Source organism: Cyprinodon tularosa, unplaced genomic scaffold (genome assembly GCF_016077235.1).
Source record: "Cyprinodon tularosa strain WSP-4 unplaced genomic scaffold, ASM1607723v1 ctg288, whole genome shotgun sequence".
In the NCBI taxonomy this organism is placed as follows: domain Eukaryota; kingdom Metazoa; phylum Chordata; class Actinopteri; order Cyprinodontiformes; family Cyprinodontidae; genus Cyprinodon; species Cyprinodon tularosa.
In genome coordinates, this window is record NW_024038994.1 from 120,630 (window position 1) to 140,000 (window position 19,371).

A 19,371-nucleotide genomic window follows, 5' to 3' on the forward strand; every position below is an offset into this window, starting at 1 on the left:
GTATAAAAGAGTTAATAAAAGCAAGCTTGTTAAGATACTCAGTTTCATTAGCAATGCACTCATATGGGGTGTACACATTCAGGATAACACATTCCCTGTCATGTTGTGCCAGTCCACTTCCAGTCGGATTATTTTAACACAAGGATCTAGTCTCTTATCCCATAATATTGCCACACCACCGGCAATCCGTCCTCGTATTATTCTATCCCCAATATCAACACTGGACTCCCCAGCCCCGTGGAAACGCTCATTTATAGAGTTCAGTCCTTCTAAATCCTGCTTTGTCAGAAAAGTCTCTTGTAGACACAGCACATCACATTGACTCAGAAGTTGGTCTACAACAACCCGGCGAGCTTTGTCCTCTGCACTATGGCCCAAGCGCAGGCCACGGCAGTTATATGAGAGAACTTTAAGAGCCATCTGTTCAGTTTTATTTGGCCTTGGTGCCACAAGCAAAGGAGGCCCCACTCATCTGCATCCCCGGGGGAACGGCACCACTCATACCCACAGCTCCAGCCCTCCGCGGCTCATAAAAACGCCTTACATAAGCTCCCACTGGCCAGAGATCAGGATTGTACATCTCCGCCACTTCATTACACTCAGATGAGACTTTGAAAGAGGCAAACCTGCTATTATCAGAGCTTATTTTCAGACATGTAACTTCACGACCCAGCTGGCCCTGAAGATAGTCAGTTAAAGTCTGTACATCCAAGTCAGGCGAGAATTTAGAAGCAAAAACACTCACCAGTTTTGTTGTCACAGTTTTTATGTTTTTCACTATATATATATATATATATATATATATAAAACAATCTAGTTAGAAGTACTATAAATAAGGCATTTGCCGAAAAACGGCAGGAAAAACACCCAAAAAATAATTAAATACCAAAGAAAAGTAATTAAAAAACTACATGACAAAATAATAGTGGCTCCGGCCAGTAATACGCCCGGCCCTGCTGCTTGGTCCTGCCACCTGGTCCGTGTCCCGTAAAAGTTCCAGAGACCGTCCGCACGAAGAACAAAATGGTGTAAATTGGCTGAAAACATTGTTCGGTTAGCGTAAACTTAAGAAAAACAGCTTCAGTGCAATTCTTTCCATCTAAAATCGCCGCTGACTTTTCACGTGAAGCAGGAGGACTACAGCTTGAGCTGTTTGTACTACAAGTCAGGGTAATCGTGACGTCACATCCGGCCACTGGGACATTCCCTTTCCGTGTAGCCGTCTTCTGTTAATTTGTTTTTGGCTATGTAAATGTGTTTTGCCACTTGCAGTTTTGTCTTTGCACTTGTACAAGTGTTTCCGAACAGTCAATTTTTTTTTAGATGTAAATTTGTTTCCCTATAATGTATTTTTTTTTCTCTAAAATGAAACTTTCTCTCACCTAAAATCTAACTTATTTAAAATGTGAATTTGTTTCCTTAAATGTAAATTTGTTTTTAAAAATTTAAACTTTTTTTTTCAAAAATACATTTGTTTCATAAAATATAATTTTGTTTCTTCAAATGTTATTTTGTTTTTTATTTGTTAATGTGTTTTTGAATTGTAAATGTGTTTTTAAAAATTTAAACTTTTTTTTTCAAAAATACATTTGTTTCATAAAATATAATTTTGTTTCTTCAAATTTTATTTTGTTTATTTGTTAATGTAAATTTGTTTGCTAAAATGTAAATTTGTTTTTAAAAATTTAAACTTTTTTTTCAAAAATACATTTGTTTCACAAAATATAATTTTGTTTCTTCAAATGTTATTTTGTTTTTTATTTGTTAATGTGTTTTTGAATTGTAAATGTGTTTTGCACTTCTCAGCCACCGTACAAAACCCTCCGGGTTTCTCACATATTTGAGCCTTTTCCCGCTGGTTGAAATCAAGTTAAGGTGAAATTAATCAAATTAAAACACGGCTGAGAGAGGGAGTCCAGTACGCGGTGGTCATAGGCAGTAGTCTGAGTAGCTTCGGCGGAGGCAGTCAACATTGCGGCCACGGAAAGTAATACGTCATGACGCCCAAGCCCTATTATTAATATATTCTTACATGTTTTAAATGCTTGACAGTTAATTACCTGTGACAAAGTGAGCACTGCAGACTCTGGCGTATTCCAGCTTAACACCGTCCAAATCGGACCTGGATATCCGTGTCAGCCATAGGTGACGGCGTTGTTCAGATAGCTGTTTTGTTTTTTCACATTGATTCACGATTACGGCTGGTATGCGATAGAAAGAGCGTTGATCTCCACCTCCACGGGCCGTGCAACCAACAATTACACACGTTCTCACCATTTTTCACTGTCAATACTGCCTAAGGCTGCCACCCAATATGGCGGATGCGCTGAGTAGTCACGTGAGCCTGACGTCACCTGAAAACCCCCTATTGGAACAGGAGCGTACTGATGACATCACCACAAGCTTTGCTCGTGTGGAGCTACATTTCACCTGCTTTTATTAATAGTCTCTAGATAATAATAAATTCTTATTTTTTTCATTTATAAGGGGAATAATAGTTACCAGAGTCAGATAAACACAAACCAAATGAACATTTTGCCAAACAAAACAAAAAGAAAATCGCCATCAGAGCCAGCGGTCCTTTACACACGACTATGGTGAGAGATTGCTGCTGCACACGGGCCGACGTTAGTCCTGGCCGCCGCACACGGGCCGACGTTAGTCCTGGCCGCCGCACACGGGCCGACGTTAGCCCTGGCCGCCGCACACGGGCCGACGTTAGCCCTGGCTGCTGCACACGGTACTACAGAAATACTCGCTTGAGTATTTCAGACCCCCCCTCGGCTTCATTTTGATTGAGCTCTCATATCCTGAGTAAATCTGTTAAAGGAAAAGCACAAAACATAGGAGGAGAATTTTAAATAAAACAAAAAACATTATTCAAGCCTGACCTGTATTCTATTGTGATATCTAACAGCGTCAACAACACAGAATCAGGACATGTACCAATTTATATAGTTGAGCAACCAGTTGATTTTTCCCGCAGTGTCTAATTAAATAAATGAATCTTTTTGGTTTGAATGGTCCTAAGTTTTTATAAAATTGTTTTCAGGGAGATTTGTTAACTTTTGGATGAGGAAACAACTTAAAAAAAAAGGAGAGATGCTCCAAATAGGTCCTTGAAACTGCAGAAAAGCTGCACTGCCTCAACATCACAGTCCTGCCATAAGCCTTCATTCTTCACTGGCCCGACACTGAATATTTACACTTTATATTTGGCTGAAAGGTGTGAAGGAACAGAATGAGATCAGACACGGAGGCTCTAACAGGTCAGAGCCGTGTTTCCTTTTTCAATTAGATGAGCTGTCAAACGTCGCTCTGATTTACAGCTTGTTTTGTGGAGCCGGGACATTAAGACAATGAACGCCGAGGGTCGTCTCTCAGCTCTGGGCAAATTCCTCCTCCTTTTATCATATTAATGTGAGCTCCGCTTAGAGACCTGACACAAAAGAGGACAATCGCTGCAGAGACACACAATGTTCCCCTCGGGAAGAAGCCATCACTGCACGACTTGCGTAACTCACATACAGTGACCATGTTATGAACTTCATATGGAGCCTATAAATTATTTCTAACTAACGCACTAAAGAGGAATAAATAGCTCAGAACCAAATTAACACAGTCTGTAGAACGGTAATTAAAACTGTTCATTTCTTACCTACATAAGGCCTCTATCTCACTATGCTAATGAAACTTTATAAATACAATAGATTTTCCTTTAAGAAAAGTCTATACCAGGGGTAACCTATTAAATCAGCAGGGTCCGAATAAAGAAAATCAACCATAATCTGTTACATTAAAGGTACACTATGCAACCGGTGTTGATTTACCAGCGAGGCTCCCCCCAGAGGGCGAAAGTAAAAGTGCACTGTCGTAAATATGCATAGCTGTTCTCCTGGTTTCTCCGTCAAGCCAGGCGCGGTTGTTTTGAGCTTAGCAGCGAATGACTAACGCTGCGTTCACACTGGACGTAGCTGGCGCGACAGAAGCAGCGAGTTTACATGCAAAGTCAATGGCTGACGCGCGTCAAGGCGCAGCAAAAGGTCCCGCGGCGCGTTTTGAGCAGCAGGCGCAGCACGTCTGAGCAGCTGAAGCAGCGCGTCGGGTGCGTTTAACGCAGGGAGAGAGACACAGCGCTGATGATCACTCCTCTTAAACAGTTTATTGACGCCTAAATTAACTTAAAATGCAGAAATCTGCCGGCAGAATATGCAGTTTGGATTATTTAGATGAAAAACACCTACCAGCTGCCGCGGTGAACCGCTGCTGATGAAGGGATCCATACTGTCGGCGCCCCGCTGGTATGTGGGGGTCTGAGCGGCTCCGACAGAAAAAAAATTGAAGGCAGGATTATAATCTGAATGAACTGACGGCACTGATTACGTTTTCAGGTGTATTTTCTCACTTAAACACATATTAAAACTACTTTATTCCCACTGATCACAGCAAATATAGCTGCAAGGCAGAGAAAGGATAGTGAAGCTCCGCCCAACGCACCTCAGACACACTTTTGCACCGCGCAGCCAGAGCAGCAAAGCTGCTTCAGCCACGCGTCAGAACTAACTGGTACAAGCAGCAAAAAGGAAGCAGCAGACGCGATTTTGCTGCTTTTGCTGCGTGAACGTAGCATAACTGCACAAGGATTGCCACTGTGCTAGCAACGAGAATGCTTTTAACTGGGGGGTGTAGCAGTTCTCGCCGTAAAGCAAGACTGACTCTCACGAGACTTCTGAGCCTGTGGGTGCGGGTCGGTGCTCCTGCAGTTGCAAGTGCAGTATTTCCCCTACAGACCACCAGGGCGGCCGAGAATACCTTTGTTCAACCTGAAATGACTCATTTAGTCATCCATAACGTTATGGAACACATTAATTAACTGAAAAATGTTGCATAGTGTCCCTTTAAACAGAATTTAACACTGAAATAAAATTAGGTTTTTATGCATCCATGTTATAAATAAAATTAAAAAAAATATATAAAATAAAAATAATATACAGGTCCTTTTCAAAATATTAGCATATTGAAAAGTTCATTATTTTCCATAATGTAATGATAAAACATGAACATTCATATATTTTAGATCCATTGTACACTAACCGAAATATTTAAAGTCTTTTATTGTCTTAATATGGATGATTTTGGCTAGGGATGCACGATATAATCGGCCCCCTATCGGTATCGGCCTTAAAACTGAATATCGGACATCGGCCACCCCACCGATATTTAACCCGATATTTGATCAGCTTCTGGGTTTCTAAAGTCTAAAAAAAAATAATAATACTACTTCTTCTTCCTCAAAAACTTCTTTTTTACAGACTAAAAAACTTCTAAAGATGAGGGAAAAAATATTGATACATTAAAAATCACAATATCTTCATATGCTGATATATTGCCATTTAAAAACACCATATCAATCTCTTTTACTAATGAAATATTGCTATATGTCATCGTTATGCTACGAAATCCCCCGAAAATTCACGAAATTTTGCCATATTTTTATATGTTGATATATTGACGCGGTATCGATCGATTTGCATCACTAATTTTGGCATAAAGCTTATGAAAACCCAAAATACCTATCTCACAAAATTAGCATATCATGATAAAGGTCTGTAAACGAGCTATGCACCTGATCATCAGAATCAAATTAACTCTAAACACCGGCAAAAGATTCCTGAGGCCTTTAAAACTCCCAGCCTGGTTCATCACTCAGAACACCGATCATGGGTCAGACTGCGGACCTGACTGCTGTCCAGAAGGCCATCATTGACCCCCTCAAGCCAGAGGGAATGACACAGAAGGATATTTCTGAACCAATAGGCTGTTCCCAGAGTGCTGCTGCATCAAGGCGCCTCAGTGGGAAGGAAATAGTGGCAGAAAACGCTGCACAACCAGAAGAGGTGACCGGACCCTGAGGACGATTGTGGAGAAGAGCCGATTCCAGACCTTTGGAGACCCGCAGAAGCAGTGGACTGTAGGGGTGTAAATAATAATCGTTTTGTATCGATGCATCGATCCAACAGCCGATGATCCGATGCATCGACACGTCCGCAAGAGTATCGATTCATGTTTTTTTTTCCCTCCGGTCTATTTTTATCCATTTGCTCCTGGGTGTAATTCTCCCTCCCGTGCTGCGGTGGCGCTAAATCTATTTTGCCCTCTCATTGCACTGATTATGTGCAGTATTTTTGCAGTATTTTTTGATGCAACTTTTCTACTTTTATTTGCTATTGTTTCTAAAAAAAAAAAAAAAATGCATAACGATATTACAGCTTTCATTGATTTATTTCAAACTTGAAACTTTGTTTAGCCTGTAAGGTGTAAAAAATTTTTTTTTACAGATTAATCGAATTGAATCGTATCGTGGTGTATCCTTGAGTATCGAAAATAATCAAATCGTTGGGTCAGGAAATCGTAGTGAATCGAATCGCCATGATGGATGTGATTTACACCCCTAGTGGACTGAGTCTGGAGTAGAAACATCCAGAGCCACCGTGCACAGGCGTGTGCAGGAAATGGACTACAGTAGGGGTGGAACGGTTCAAAAAATTCACGGTTCGTTCGGTTCACTGTTTTCGGTTTGGTTCGGTATATGTTGATTGTTACACCAGTCCCCATAAAAATTTATGAAATTAATGAAAAAATCCAAAAAAATGAATTAATTGTAATTATTTTTAATGATCCGCAGAAACCCTGGATCATTTCCGTATGTTTTGCTGCTTTGAATTTAATCATCTGGCGCATGCTCTCTACCATCTCCAAGGAACTCAGAGCGGAGGGGACGGGAGCCACAGTGGAGGCTGTAGGCTTTGCTTTGAGCAGGCGGTCTGGAGCGCAGCGGGGCGGAACGCTGATGGAGTATGAGGGATTTCGGGGTTAGCATGACATGTTGCACAATGCTTGCACACTGTTGCACTTTTATCCACAACTTTCTTTCCTCCGTCATCGTAGGTCACTCTAAATGCAAAGTGGTCCCATACAGCAGACCTATAAAGTGCTGCTGGCGCGTCTTCCAACTCCTGTTCTTTCCCACTCGCCATACCCACACAATTCTCCACAACAACTGATTTTTTCCTGCTACACCCGGCTACGCTGCTTCGCTTCTTCTTCTTCTTGTTTACTACTGGTGGTTGGCTTTGGTCGCAGTACCGCCACCTTCTGCTCTGGAGTGTAAACGCTTCGCCTATGAGAAAAAGGAGCAGCGCATGAACCGAACGCAACACACGCAAACCAAACCGAGACAGTCGAACCGAACGGTTCGGACGGTTTTCGAAAACCGTTCCATCCCTACCGGTTTGTGACGTCACGGTGCGGTATCGGCTGTTGATCAAGTCCCAGTGATGTATCTGGTGTTTGTCACAACGCGCTATTATCCAAGTCATCTTGAAAACATTCTTCTTCCAAATGTTGGCTACATATTACGGGTTTTTTCTCTGGCCAGAAGTTCGATGGCAAATCCTCCCTCTTCAAGTTGGCGATCCAACAACCAACCCGTCCGTCGAGGATCAGGAATCAGAAAGGTGGAATAACTCTTTTTTTCACTTTTACCCGATGTATTCCAGCATCCAGCTGCCATGCACGTGGGCATTGTCAGATTCACTATAGCTCTGGTGAATTTCAATGGTGAAGTCCTCTGGAAATCTTCAATAATTGTTGTTGATTGCAGATGTGTCTAGTAGTTCCCATTGATTTAGCTTGGAAAGCGGGGAGAATGGCGCTAGGCTTACCGCACCGTGACGTCACTGCTGGAAGATGGCAGGAGGGAGGGGTTACTATATTTGGGCAAAAATGGCCGCTCCCAGACTCAGTGATCGCGATGAAATTTATATTTTTTTTATGTTTTTACTGATTAACGCTAAATTCATTAAATCACTGCGAACTTATTAGTTTTAGGTATTATTCCTTGCTGACCGGACTTTTCTTTAACCCTTTAAAGCCCGATCCAAGAATAAAACAAAACAGAAAATTACCTTTTTTTTTTTGCTTTGAATTCCTAATTTGCCCTTTTAGCAAAATATGCAAAAAGAAAAAACAGAAATACATTTTTGATATTAATAATTTATTACTATGCAATAAATCAAGATTATTTTTTGTGTAGTCTTCTATTGGCTGTTATCAGGTATATCTGATTGTGTACAATAGGGTTTTGAGCAAAGTTTTTACCATTAAATTAAGCAAAACGTGTCAGACGCAAAACATTTCAGAAACCGTATGTATTAAATATGATACATTTGGCATTAGAGGGTTAAAGGTATGCCTTTAAGACAAAAAACAAAAACAACTTTGCACAACAGGAGACCAGAATCTGCTTCGTTTTCTCAAAAACAATGAGACTGAAAGTGCGTTTAGTTTGCAGTTGTAGTTGAAGTGTTACTTTGGCAAAAGTTTTAATCACCGATGTGCCGTTTCCGATGGAGAAAAACAAGCCAGAGGCGCAATGAGGACGCATTCCCATCCTGAGGCGTTATCGGGTGATTTCTGCAGACATGCTGACATTCATTTGGAGTCACGCTCCAACCACCTGACAGTTATCAGGCCCTTTATCTTAGAGGCGCTTCTCTCTCTCCTCATCAGTGGTGGATGGGCCAGGATCCACTTCAACTATTTTATCAATATCGAGTATTTAACCGTGTTTCTGATTGAGGGAAATTAATTACTGATTACTGGATGTTTTCCAAATTAAAAAATAAATAAATAAAACATCTTAAATAGGAGACATGGTGGGGGGACAACAGAGGAGTCAGCAGCAGAAAAACATGGGATTTTCATTTAAAGAAAAGCTGCAGGGTGAACTCTTTCCTCATCAGTTTGATGAAGAGGATTATGAAATCTCCTGCTGCAGAGTTTCCATTGTGTTCCTTCCAAAAGGAGCATTTTTCCACCACTGAAACCCTTTAGATTTCACTTTGTTCAATGGACTTAAAAAGAAAAGATTTGCTAGATTTCTTTTGTTGTTTTTTTTTCTTAACTGCAAATAAAAAACAAACCTACAAATCAGTTTCTGCAAAAAACAGACTGAATGTTGTTTAAAGATAAAAGAAAGGAGAGGCCCATCAAAGAGGAGTCGCTCCATGGTTTGTGCCTCAAAGGAACAACAGCGAAACCAAATGAAAAACAAAAGTAGGGAAACAACAAAAACCTCAGTGTGATCCAATAAAAACCTCTGAGCCTCCAGTCAAATTATACAGACTTATGTAATACTTTCTGGATGGCTGCCAGCTGCATGCATTCACTTAAAAATATGCCCCAAAACATCAACTCTAGTTTGGGAAGAACTCGAGCAATAAGAACATGATTCAACAAAACAATTTGCAACCTGAGTTTATGCACATATTCAGACAGTTAAACTGGATACATAAACCTGATAATGTCCAAAGTTTAATTAGACGAATAATAGAAACATTTAAAAACTAGGAGTTCTTTTCACCTTTACGTCCCAACAGACTGATCTAGAGGTGAAAATCTGCAGAATCACTGAACCGCTTCACAGAATCCTTTGTGAATGATCACAACACAACATGCACCGCTACACAAGTTCTGTAAAATTCTTCTGCAGGAGGTAGAGACTATTAAAGGAATAGTACACCCAAAACATGATTAGCCTTCATTTTCTACTCACCCCCATGCTGAACAACACTCTGGAGTACTTTTTTGATATCTCAAATGCATCTGGAGATCTGGGAGGCTTCTTGCTGTCTGCTGACATTCAAATAATGGAGGTCTATGGCGCCCGAGGCAGAAAGGTCCATAAAAGTCCACAAAAAACGTGTCAATATTCCTCCATACTGCTCGTCCAACGTATTCCAAGTGTCCTGAGTGGGTAGCGTCCATAATTTACTCGAAACAAAGCCATTTAGAATGTTTTTAGAGCATAAACAGTAGTGTATAGGATTTCCTGAAAGCGCGTTGATGAGTCTACGGAAGCCGGCAGACCAAACCAGATGAAAGTGCGCATTCAGCGTCTGCTCTGCCGATAATGCAAGCGTAGAAGAAGAAATGTGCTGTTTACCTGTGCAAAGAAAGAAACAATGAAAGAAAAATGTCTGAGGACTTCAGTGTTGAGGAAGAGCATGAGTTCTTTGCCGAGCTGAATGCGCACTTTCATCTGGTTTGGTCTGCCGCGGTTTCCGTAGACTCATGAACGCGCTTTTAGGAAATCCTATACACTACTGTTTATGCTCTAAAGACATTCTAAATGACTTCGTTTCGAGTAAATTCTGGACGCTACCCACTCAGGACACTTGGAATACATTGGACGAGCAGTATGGAGGAATATTGACACGTTTTTTGTGGACTTTTATGGACCTTTCTGCCTCGGGCGCCATAGACCTCCATTATTTGAATGTCAGCAGACAGCAAGAAGCCTCCCAGATCTCCAGATGCATTTGAGATATCAAAAAAGTACTCCAGAGTGTTGTTCAGCATGGGGGTGAGTAGAAAATTAAGGCTAATCATGTTTTGGGTGTACTATTCCTTTAAAGCAAGCTTGCAGAAAAAGATCATAACACACAACCAAGGTTAACGGTTACAACAGATCCCACTTTGATTTCTGCCACCAACAAAAATAACTATCTTCTATATTTCCTATGCTTATGAATTGACCCCTGAACCCTGCTTTAAAGGAAAAGTCCGCTCAAATTCAGAATAGAAACTAAAAGTTCTTTAAATATGAAATTATTCCATCCTGTTCAATAAATAAGTGTCTTTTTTAAGAGTAATTTTCATCTGAATGTGCTTTACTGGAGGCATCCATGTTTGTCAAAGAACACTACTGCCACTAGGGGTGGGTACTGGCAAAGAAGTCATGATTCGATTTGAATCACGATGCATCGCAATGTTTCAAGTATCGCGTTGCGATATTTTTACTGAACACTGTTAGAAAAAGATGCAGCCCTTACCAGTGGCTGACTGGCTGGGTATGATCTGGATCGTGTCTTCCATTGATACATAACTGAAAGCAACTGAATTCATACATAGCTGTATTTATTGAAACGACTTTTGGAGGTGTTGCCATGGAAACAAATACTGGACAGAAATATTACTATTACTGGCGTGGACACACTGACAAAAAGATCTTAGGATTGATAAAACTTAAAATAACAAAATAAGAATAATCAGTGCCGTTTACATGGCCTCAGTGGTCCTTTTGCAAATGACGTGCATCATATCAATTTCATTTTTAAAACCTAAATGCATCCAAGCATCTGACTTAAAATGTGATGGAGCCGCGGGGCGAATTTTCTCAGTGTCCTCCATGTTTTGTTTACGAATGACTCGTCTCAGTATCCCGCGGCCGGAAATGTTTCTGACACAAGGCAGCGGGCGTCAACACATCCGCAGCGACATCTGCTGGACTGGAAGTTGTATTCCACTTGGTTTGGCTGATGTGCGCCAACCATTCATGTATTTTATTTGTTCATTTTTTAAAATTAAGAATCGATACTTGGCATCAAGAATCGATGCAGTAGATCACAAAAATTTGAATCGCGATGCATCGTCATGACGATTATTTTGCACACCCCTAACTGCCACCTACTGGTTTGTGACGTCACGGTGCGGTATCGGCTGTTGATCAAGTCCCAGTGCTGTATCTGGTGTTTGTCACAACGCGCTATTATCCAAGTCATCTTGAAAACATTCTTCTTCCAAATGTTGGCTACATATTACGGGTTTTTTCTCTGGCCAGAAGTTCGATGGCAAATCCTCCCTCTTCAAGTTGGCGATCCAACGACCAACCCGTCCGTGGAGGATCAGGAATCAGAAAGGTGGAATAACTCTTTTTTTTTTTTCACTTTTACCCGATGTATTCCAGCATCCAGCTGCCATGCACGTGGGCATTGTCAGTTTCACTATAGCTCTGGTGAATTTCAATGGTGAAGTCATCTGGAAATCTTCAATAATTGTTGTTGATTGCAGATGTGTCTAGTAGAGGCGTCACCAACCTTTTTAAGGCTGAGGGCTCCTTCATGGCTACCGAGTCATAGGAAAGGCTACCAATACTGACCTATGAACTGGAGGGATCAGTGTTCACCTACAGTAAAAACTCATTTTTATTCTTATTTTATTCTTTTATTCATTTCTAATTTCCTTTGTATTATTGTCATTTTGAAACCACTGAAATATGATGAAATAGTTAACATGATGAAATAATACATAAATGATTAAAAAGAAGAGCAACAGAATTAAAAAAAATTCAACTTAACCCACTGAGTGAGTTCTGTTTTCAGAAGACGAAGAGGGCCCCCCATGTGGCCCTTGAGGGCCCCTTGGTGCCCGCGGGCACCGTGTTGGTAACCCCTGGTCTAGTAGTTCCCATTGATTTAGCTTGTAAAGCGGGGAGAATGGCGCTAGGCTTACCGCACCGTGACGTCACTGCTGGAAGATGGCAGGAGGGAGGGGCTACTATATTTCGGTAAAAATGGCCGCTCCCAGACTCAGTGATCGCGTTTTTTACTGATTAACATTAAATCACTGTGAAGGTATTAGTTTTAGATCTAAATAATGATCCATTGATTATTCCTCGCTAACCAGACTTCCTCCCTCGGCTGCTTGTTGTTTTCCTTGTTCTTTTCCTTGTTCTTCATGATGCCGTTTTTTTTCTCTACCAAACCTCTGAGGTCTGCATAGAAAAACTGGCTTTAAGCTGAACAATCAGCTGGACAGCTTATTATTAAGTTGATTTAAGGAGGGAACTGCTTCTTGATTGTATTTAGAGGCATCAGAATTAAAATGAATAAATAAAACTTTAATTCTAGCCAAGTATACCTTTTTGCTAATCGTTTTTGTTTTAGTCCAGATCTCCCGAGCTACAATTCTGCAACTTTTATTCTACGTTCAGACCGCATGGTGCTGAAGCATCAGAAGCAGCTGGTTTACATGCAAAGTCAATGGCTGACGCGCATCAAGGCGCATCAAAAGGTCCTACAGCGCGTTTCGGGCAGCGGGAGCAGCGCATCTTGATGCTTAGAGCGTGAAGCGCTGCTCAAGCAGCAGCTGCTGCTGGAAAAACTGAACGAAGCTCTCTCCATCAGCAGCGCTGTGTCCGCCTCCCTGCCAGCTCCCAGATAAGCTTCTCTGATTGGTTGATGGTTGATGCGGTGCGTCCAGCAGCAAAAGTTCAATTTTTCCAACTCCAGCAGCTGCTGCTTCTGAAGCGCGTTGTGCGCCTCAGATGCTCAGGAGCTTGTGAGGCGCTGCTTCAGCTGCTCCAAACGCGCTGCAGGACCTTTTGCTGCACGTCAACCAATGATTTTACATGTAAAGCAGCTGATTCTGCAGCTTTAGCTGTGAACGTAGCATTAGTGTGTATTAGCATCGAAAATGAAGAAAAAAAACTAAACCAGGAACAGAACAAGTCGACATCCCAACTTTGGTAACAGCGATACTTTAGCAGGAGGGTCGGCTCGGCTTCCTGCGTTTCAACACACACTTTAATCTCTTTTAAGGAAGGTTTTCAGTTTGCATAATAAAGATTTAAAAAAATCAGAAATTCTGGAACTTATTAGTGGTGAAGCTGATTAAAATAAAATAAAAAATAATAATAATTGAATTTTCAAACATCATCTGGCTCATTCTCAGATTTTTTTCTTAGGTGTAGTTAAGAATAAAGCTGAAACTAATAAATATTTTGCAAATTGATTAATCTGTCGATTATTTTTTCCATTAATAATCGAAAAGTCAAAGGTTCCTTAAAGATTTTTTATGAAATTAAAACTTTTCCGCTTGAGGAATTCTGAATAGAGCACATTAACAGATGGAAAAGTTTATCTTAAATGCAAAATTTTTACATATTTATTTATTTTTTATAACAATCTTGGTATAATTACTGCTCTAAATGGGTTGTTATGTCAGCTTAATGCATGTTTTATAGTCTCTTTACTCAGTTAACGATTAATCGATGACTAAATTAGTTGACGATTATTTAAATAATCGATTTAACATGATTAATCTGATTAATTGTTTCAGCCCTAATTAAGAATCCTTTTTGGTTTTCTTGTGTCTTGAGTTTATCTCTATAAAAGCTCAGTCTATTCTTTCCACATGAACAAGAAGCAGCAATAAAGTCGCATAGATTGTATTGATTAATTAACTAATTGATCTTACCGTCTCCTCTTTGGAAAAATTGGCCAACATCAGTAGTTTGAGACGCTGACTGATTAGATCAGCTCAGATTAAAGCGATATGATTATGAGGCCCCGTCTGTAATAAACACAGACAGCATGAAGCTTCAAAGCAACTTGAGTTGATTTGGATGCCGTGGAGGTAAAGATTAACCTGAAGGATGTGCGTTTTATCAGCAATTAATCAGAGCAGCATTGTTATCGCTATCGGTGGCATCAGACAGACAGAGGGAGAGCTGATTACAAGAAGACAGCCACAACTGAACCACACCCCGTTTTTTGTTTTTAGCTTTTTTTACTCATTTTACAAAACCACAATTACTTGTTAGCCTGCGTTATCATGAGGTCAATTTTCTTAGATGAACCAAAAATAGCAGAAAGCTATAATTGATCGCTCCACATGCTGCAACAACTGCTGTAAGCAATAGAAAACGGGAATGGACCCATGGCTCGCTCTCTCGTTATTCAGCAAAGAAATCAAAGGCCCTCTCAGTAAAACAATTTAAAAGCTTGTCTCTCTTTTATGTGTAAAAAGGGAAAATAAAAGGTAAATTCTTGGTGTTGTAACTAAAATTTCCAATGTGTTCAAATGTTTACCATTCTTGAATTGGGTAAAAAAATATATTTTAATTCTTGCAAAAGCCTCTGGGCCGCAATTTTGATAACTTTACGATAAATAGACAAATATTTAACTAAACAGTCTTCCACTGAACATCCATTCAATAGCATGGAGAGCCCGAATACCTGCGATCTATACCGTTAACTAGTACTATTTATTTAACTTAAAATAGTTCTTTTAAACATTCATGTCATGTTAAATTGTTATAATGACTTTTGAACAATATCTGCAACATTGAAATTATTTTATTTAATATTTGTGTCAGTCTGTCCTTTCATAGAAGTACACCAACAAGGCAGCTGCAGACATTTACCGCTTAATGTTCTGAATTCTGAGCTGCAAAAACTTAAATCTATCCATAATAAAAATTATTTATAAATTTAAAAAAATATATATCTTAAAAAAAGTTTCTGCCATTTCATAAAACTAAAATTCCAATTTAAATAGGTTTCCCTATCATTAACTTTTTTTGTCCTTAACTGTCATTTAACTAACTGAACTGTTAATGTTTTGTGTCCTCTATTACAACGTATTCGGGCCGGGCTAAAGATTTTTTTTAAATTTCCAGAATAAAGTCGTAAGATTACGGAAAAAAAAAGTCGTAACATCACGAGAATAAAGTCGTAACATTAAGAAAAAAAAGTCGTAACATTACGAAAATAACGTAACAGCACGAGAATAAAGTCGTAACATCAACAAAATAAAGTCGTAAAATTATGAAAATAAAGTCGTAGTAAAATTACGAATATAAAGTCGTAAAATTACAAAATAAAGTTGTAAAATTACGAGAATAAAGTTGTAAAATTACGAGAATAAAGTCGTAAAATTACGAGAATAAAGTCGTAACATCACGAAAATAAAGTCGTAACATCACGAAAATAAAGTCGTAACATTACGAAAATGAAGTCGTAACATTGCGAGAATAAAGTCGTAACATTGCAAAATAAAGTCGTAACATTGCGAGAATAAAGTCGTAACATTAAGAAAAAAAAGTCGTAACATTACGAAAATAACGTAACAACACGAGAATAAAGTCGTAACATCAACAAAATAAAGTCGTAAAATTATGAAAATAAAGTCGTAGTAAAATTACGAATATAAAGTCGTAAAATTACAAAATAAAGTCGTAAAATTACGAGAATAAAGTTGTAAAATTACGAGAATAAAGTTGTAAAATTACGAGAATAAAGTCGTAAAATTACGAGAATAAAGTCGTAAAATTACGAGAATAAAGTCGTAACATCACGAAAATAAAGTCGTAACATCACGAAAATAAAGTCGTAACATTACGAAAATAAAGTCGTAACTAGGGCTGCAACAACGAATCGATAAAATCGATAAAAATCGACGTTTAAAAGCGTTGGCAACGAATTTAATCATCGATTAGTTGTGTCGCGCGATTAATGCGTCATCCGCCGCCGCCGTCATCCCGGGGAAGAAAAAAAAATATGGCGGAGCGAGTCAGCGCCGCAGTTGCAGTGTTGCCAACTCAGCGACTTTTCAGACCCCTCCAGCGACTATTTTTTTAAAAAGCGACTAGCGACAAATCTGGCGACTTTTTACGGTGTCACTGGCGGCTTTTGGTGACTCTTACGTGAAAGCATGTATCGTTCCTACTCTTGTCCTCCAGCGGCAGCTGCTGCCGTGGGGCGCCTCCCCCATCCCAACGCCTTTCTCCCTCTCCCACAGGAATCCCTCTCAGCGTGCAGTCCGAGCCGCAGAATTTTAGTGAGGAGTTTACCCTCAGCGTCCAGACTGCAAATGAAGCGCGCATGCCCCGGGATTGACGGCGCAAATTGATCACAATAATTAAAATAGCCTGCGCTTTGTAAAGTGAAAAAAGTCGTAACATGCAACTTTTGTAAAAAACAAATGAACATGGCACGGAAGCACCACTGTTATGACGCAGCACCTGAAAAGAAAACACGTTGGAGCCTTCAATGGCAGTGAAGATAGCTGATCAGCAGGATGAGTAACCGTGTTTTTTTCATTTTAAAGTGGGGAAACGTAAGTTAGTTTCTCAGGTAGCTCATCTGATGCTTTCCTTAGCTTGTTAGTAGGTTACAGACAGTGATAAGGTTGGCTTCTTATTTTACTTTTAATTTCATTTGAATTAGCTTAAGCAGCGTTTATATTTTCTTTATAAATAAATAAATTTGCAAATTATGAGGGCAAGGCTTTTAAAGTTTAAATCTTCTGGCAAAGAAAGTAAAGAAGATCCTGCAATTTATGGAAGTAAAGCAGAATAAAATCCAGCAAGATCAGTAATATGTCAATTAATTATCTGCCACATTCCCATGTAAATATCTGTCTTTGGAGGATGTGTTTTTTTAACACCCCTAGTTCTCATTTTTATTCCAAATACAATTTATAATTTGAATCACAGGGCTATTTTTATCTCTATGGTTAAGTATTTTCTTAAGTAGCAACTTTAACTGCTATACTTTCCTGTCTTAAAAGGCAGAACTCTTCTAGTCTAAAAAAAACTCATTTGTTGAAATGGGGGGGCCTATTGTTTGAACCCCTTAGGGGCTTTTAAAAACAAAAATGTCTTTTTTTGCGCTTTATGAAACAAAGTACCCTATATTTTGTGGATGTACAGCTACATTTCTCATGTAAGTTTGCATAGTTTTAACACAAACATTTATTTTTCATATAGCACCAGTACAGTTAATGAGAAACCTGTACTTGTGTGCTTGTTTGTTCTGTCTAAAATGTTTATTTTGGAATAAAGAGGTTAATATAAAAAAAATATTTTGTGTCCGATTCATCGATTAATCGAAAAAATAATCGTCCGATTCATCGATTTTCAAAATAATCGTTAGTTGCAGCCCTAGTCGTAACATTGCGAGAATAAAGTCGTAACATTGCGAGAATAAAGTCGTAACATTGCGAGAATAAAGTCGTAAAATTATGAGAATAAAGTCGTAAAATTAAGAAAATAAAGTTGTAACATTACGAGAATAAAGTCGTAACTTCACGAAAATAAAGTCGTTACATTACGAGAATAAAGTCGCAAATTTAAGAAAATAAAGCCATAAAATTACGAGAATAAAGTCATAAAATTACCAAAATAAAGTCGTAACATTACAAGCATAAAGTTGTAACATTATGAGAATAAAGTTGTATTTTATGACAACTCCTAAAAGAAGCCATTTAAAGCTATACTTTTGCATCGGTTTGACAAATAAGGACATATGAAGTCCTTAAATTTTATGAATTTATTCTCATAATTTTGACTTCATTCTTATAATATTACGACTTTATTCTGGAAATAAAAAAAATCTCTATCCTGAGCCTAATACTCTGCTGTATTCTTTCTAACAGCTAGAAATTAACAAATTATTGTAATAATTCTTTATTTTTCTATTTAAAGGATCTAAGGGGATTTTATGTAAGGAACTCAGAGCTTTATTTGAATGCATGAAAGGTGACATAACATTATTTGCATGCCTGAAAACAGCTTGTGTGGGCAGGGAAGCAAAGCAGGCTCTAGCCCAGGGGCCCACATTCTCCTATTCACGGCCATGACGACCTCAGCTGTTTTCATTCTAACTTTCCTGCTTTAAAATCCTCCGATTTGCTTGGAGAACTTTGTCAGATTAGACAAGAATGATCCTGGAAGAAAGAAAGGAAGCCGGAACATAAACACCAGCACCGGCGTGGATCCACAAAGCTCCAGGCTGAGCCTCCAAACAGCCGGACAGGCCGAGGAGCGGTGGGCAGAGAGCTGCCCGGGAGAACAGCCCCTAGACCCGGCATGTTAGGCTCTGAACTCCGTAAGCTTTAATAAACAGCCGTTAACTAGCAGCCGGCCGGCTAGCCAACAGCAGCACCAGCAGAAACACAGAAAACAGATTTAAAGCCGGACTGGGCTCTGAAGATACCTACCTGGTTTTGGAGGCCAGGAAGGCGAGTTTAATTAATCCGTGGGTGCAAACCTCGATCCCCTCCTTCTCTATACTCGCCACTTTCAAGCTGTGCTCTAAAATGTGAAGCTCCATCTTTTACGCCTTCTCATTGGAGGAACGACTAAAACTTAAAACAACTAAATACTGTCAGACAGAAAGCATAAATAAATAAATAGACACATGCGGCTGGCGGGGCGCATTAAAGAGGGAAAGAAACGGGAGGAATAAAGAAAGCTGAGGTAAAACCCGGACCTAATGTCAAACACACAGCGGAAGCTCACACCACTCCGACTGTCAGCTTTTCAAAGTAAAAGCCCCACAAAAAGAAAAATGGAGACACGACATAAATGTATCAAAATTCATTAGTCCATTTTTCTTTCTGTCAGCCATTTAATCGTTTATCACTGTAAAGGCATATTATTTGCTAAATTCAAATTATAGTTTTGTGCCTAAAACGTGATACATCCTCATGTTAGCACGAACATATGCCTTATTTCCTTTAAGGAAAGGAATTCAGGTCCAAATAGTAAAAAAAAAAATAAAAAAATAAAAAATAAAAAAAAATGTCATAGGAATCCAATAATACAAATCAGTATTAGGGCCAGTCTAGAGAATTTTTTTATTTTTTATTTTGAGAATACTTTAATAAAATTATGAGAATTATGAGAAAGTCTCGCGTTGCTACTTTATTGTTGTAATGTTACGACTTTATTCTTGTAATTTT

General features: G+C 39.2%; 1 protein-coding gene across 1 annotated transcript in view; it reads right to left on the minus strand.

The window, feature by feature from the left end:
* castor2 (cytosolic arginine sensor for mTORC1 subunit 2) overlaps nucleotides 1–18,910 on the minus strand; it is a 46,847-nt gene extending 27,937 nt beyond the window's left edge. Inside the window, exon 1 of the mRNA XM_038290768.1 lies at nucleotides 18,628–18,910. Within this exon, the coding sequence (XP_038146696.1) occupies nucleotides 18,628–18,740 (113 nt within the window). The 5' untranslated portion in view covers nucleotides 18,741–18,910. The remainder of the gene's footprint in view (nucleotides 1–18,627) is intronic.
* Nucleotides 18,911–19,371: the final 461 nt, after the last annotated feature.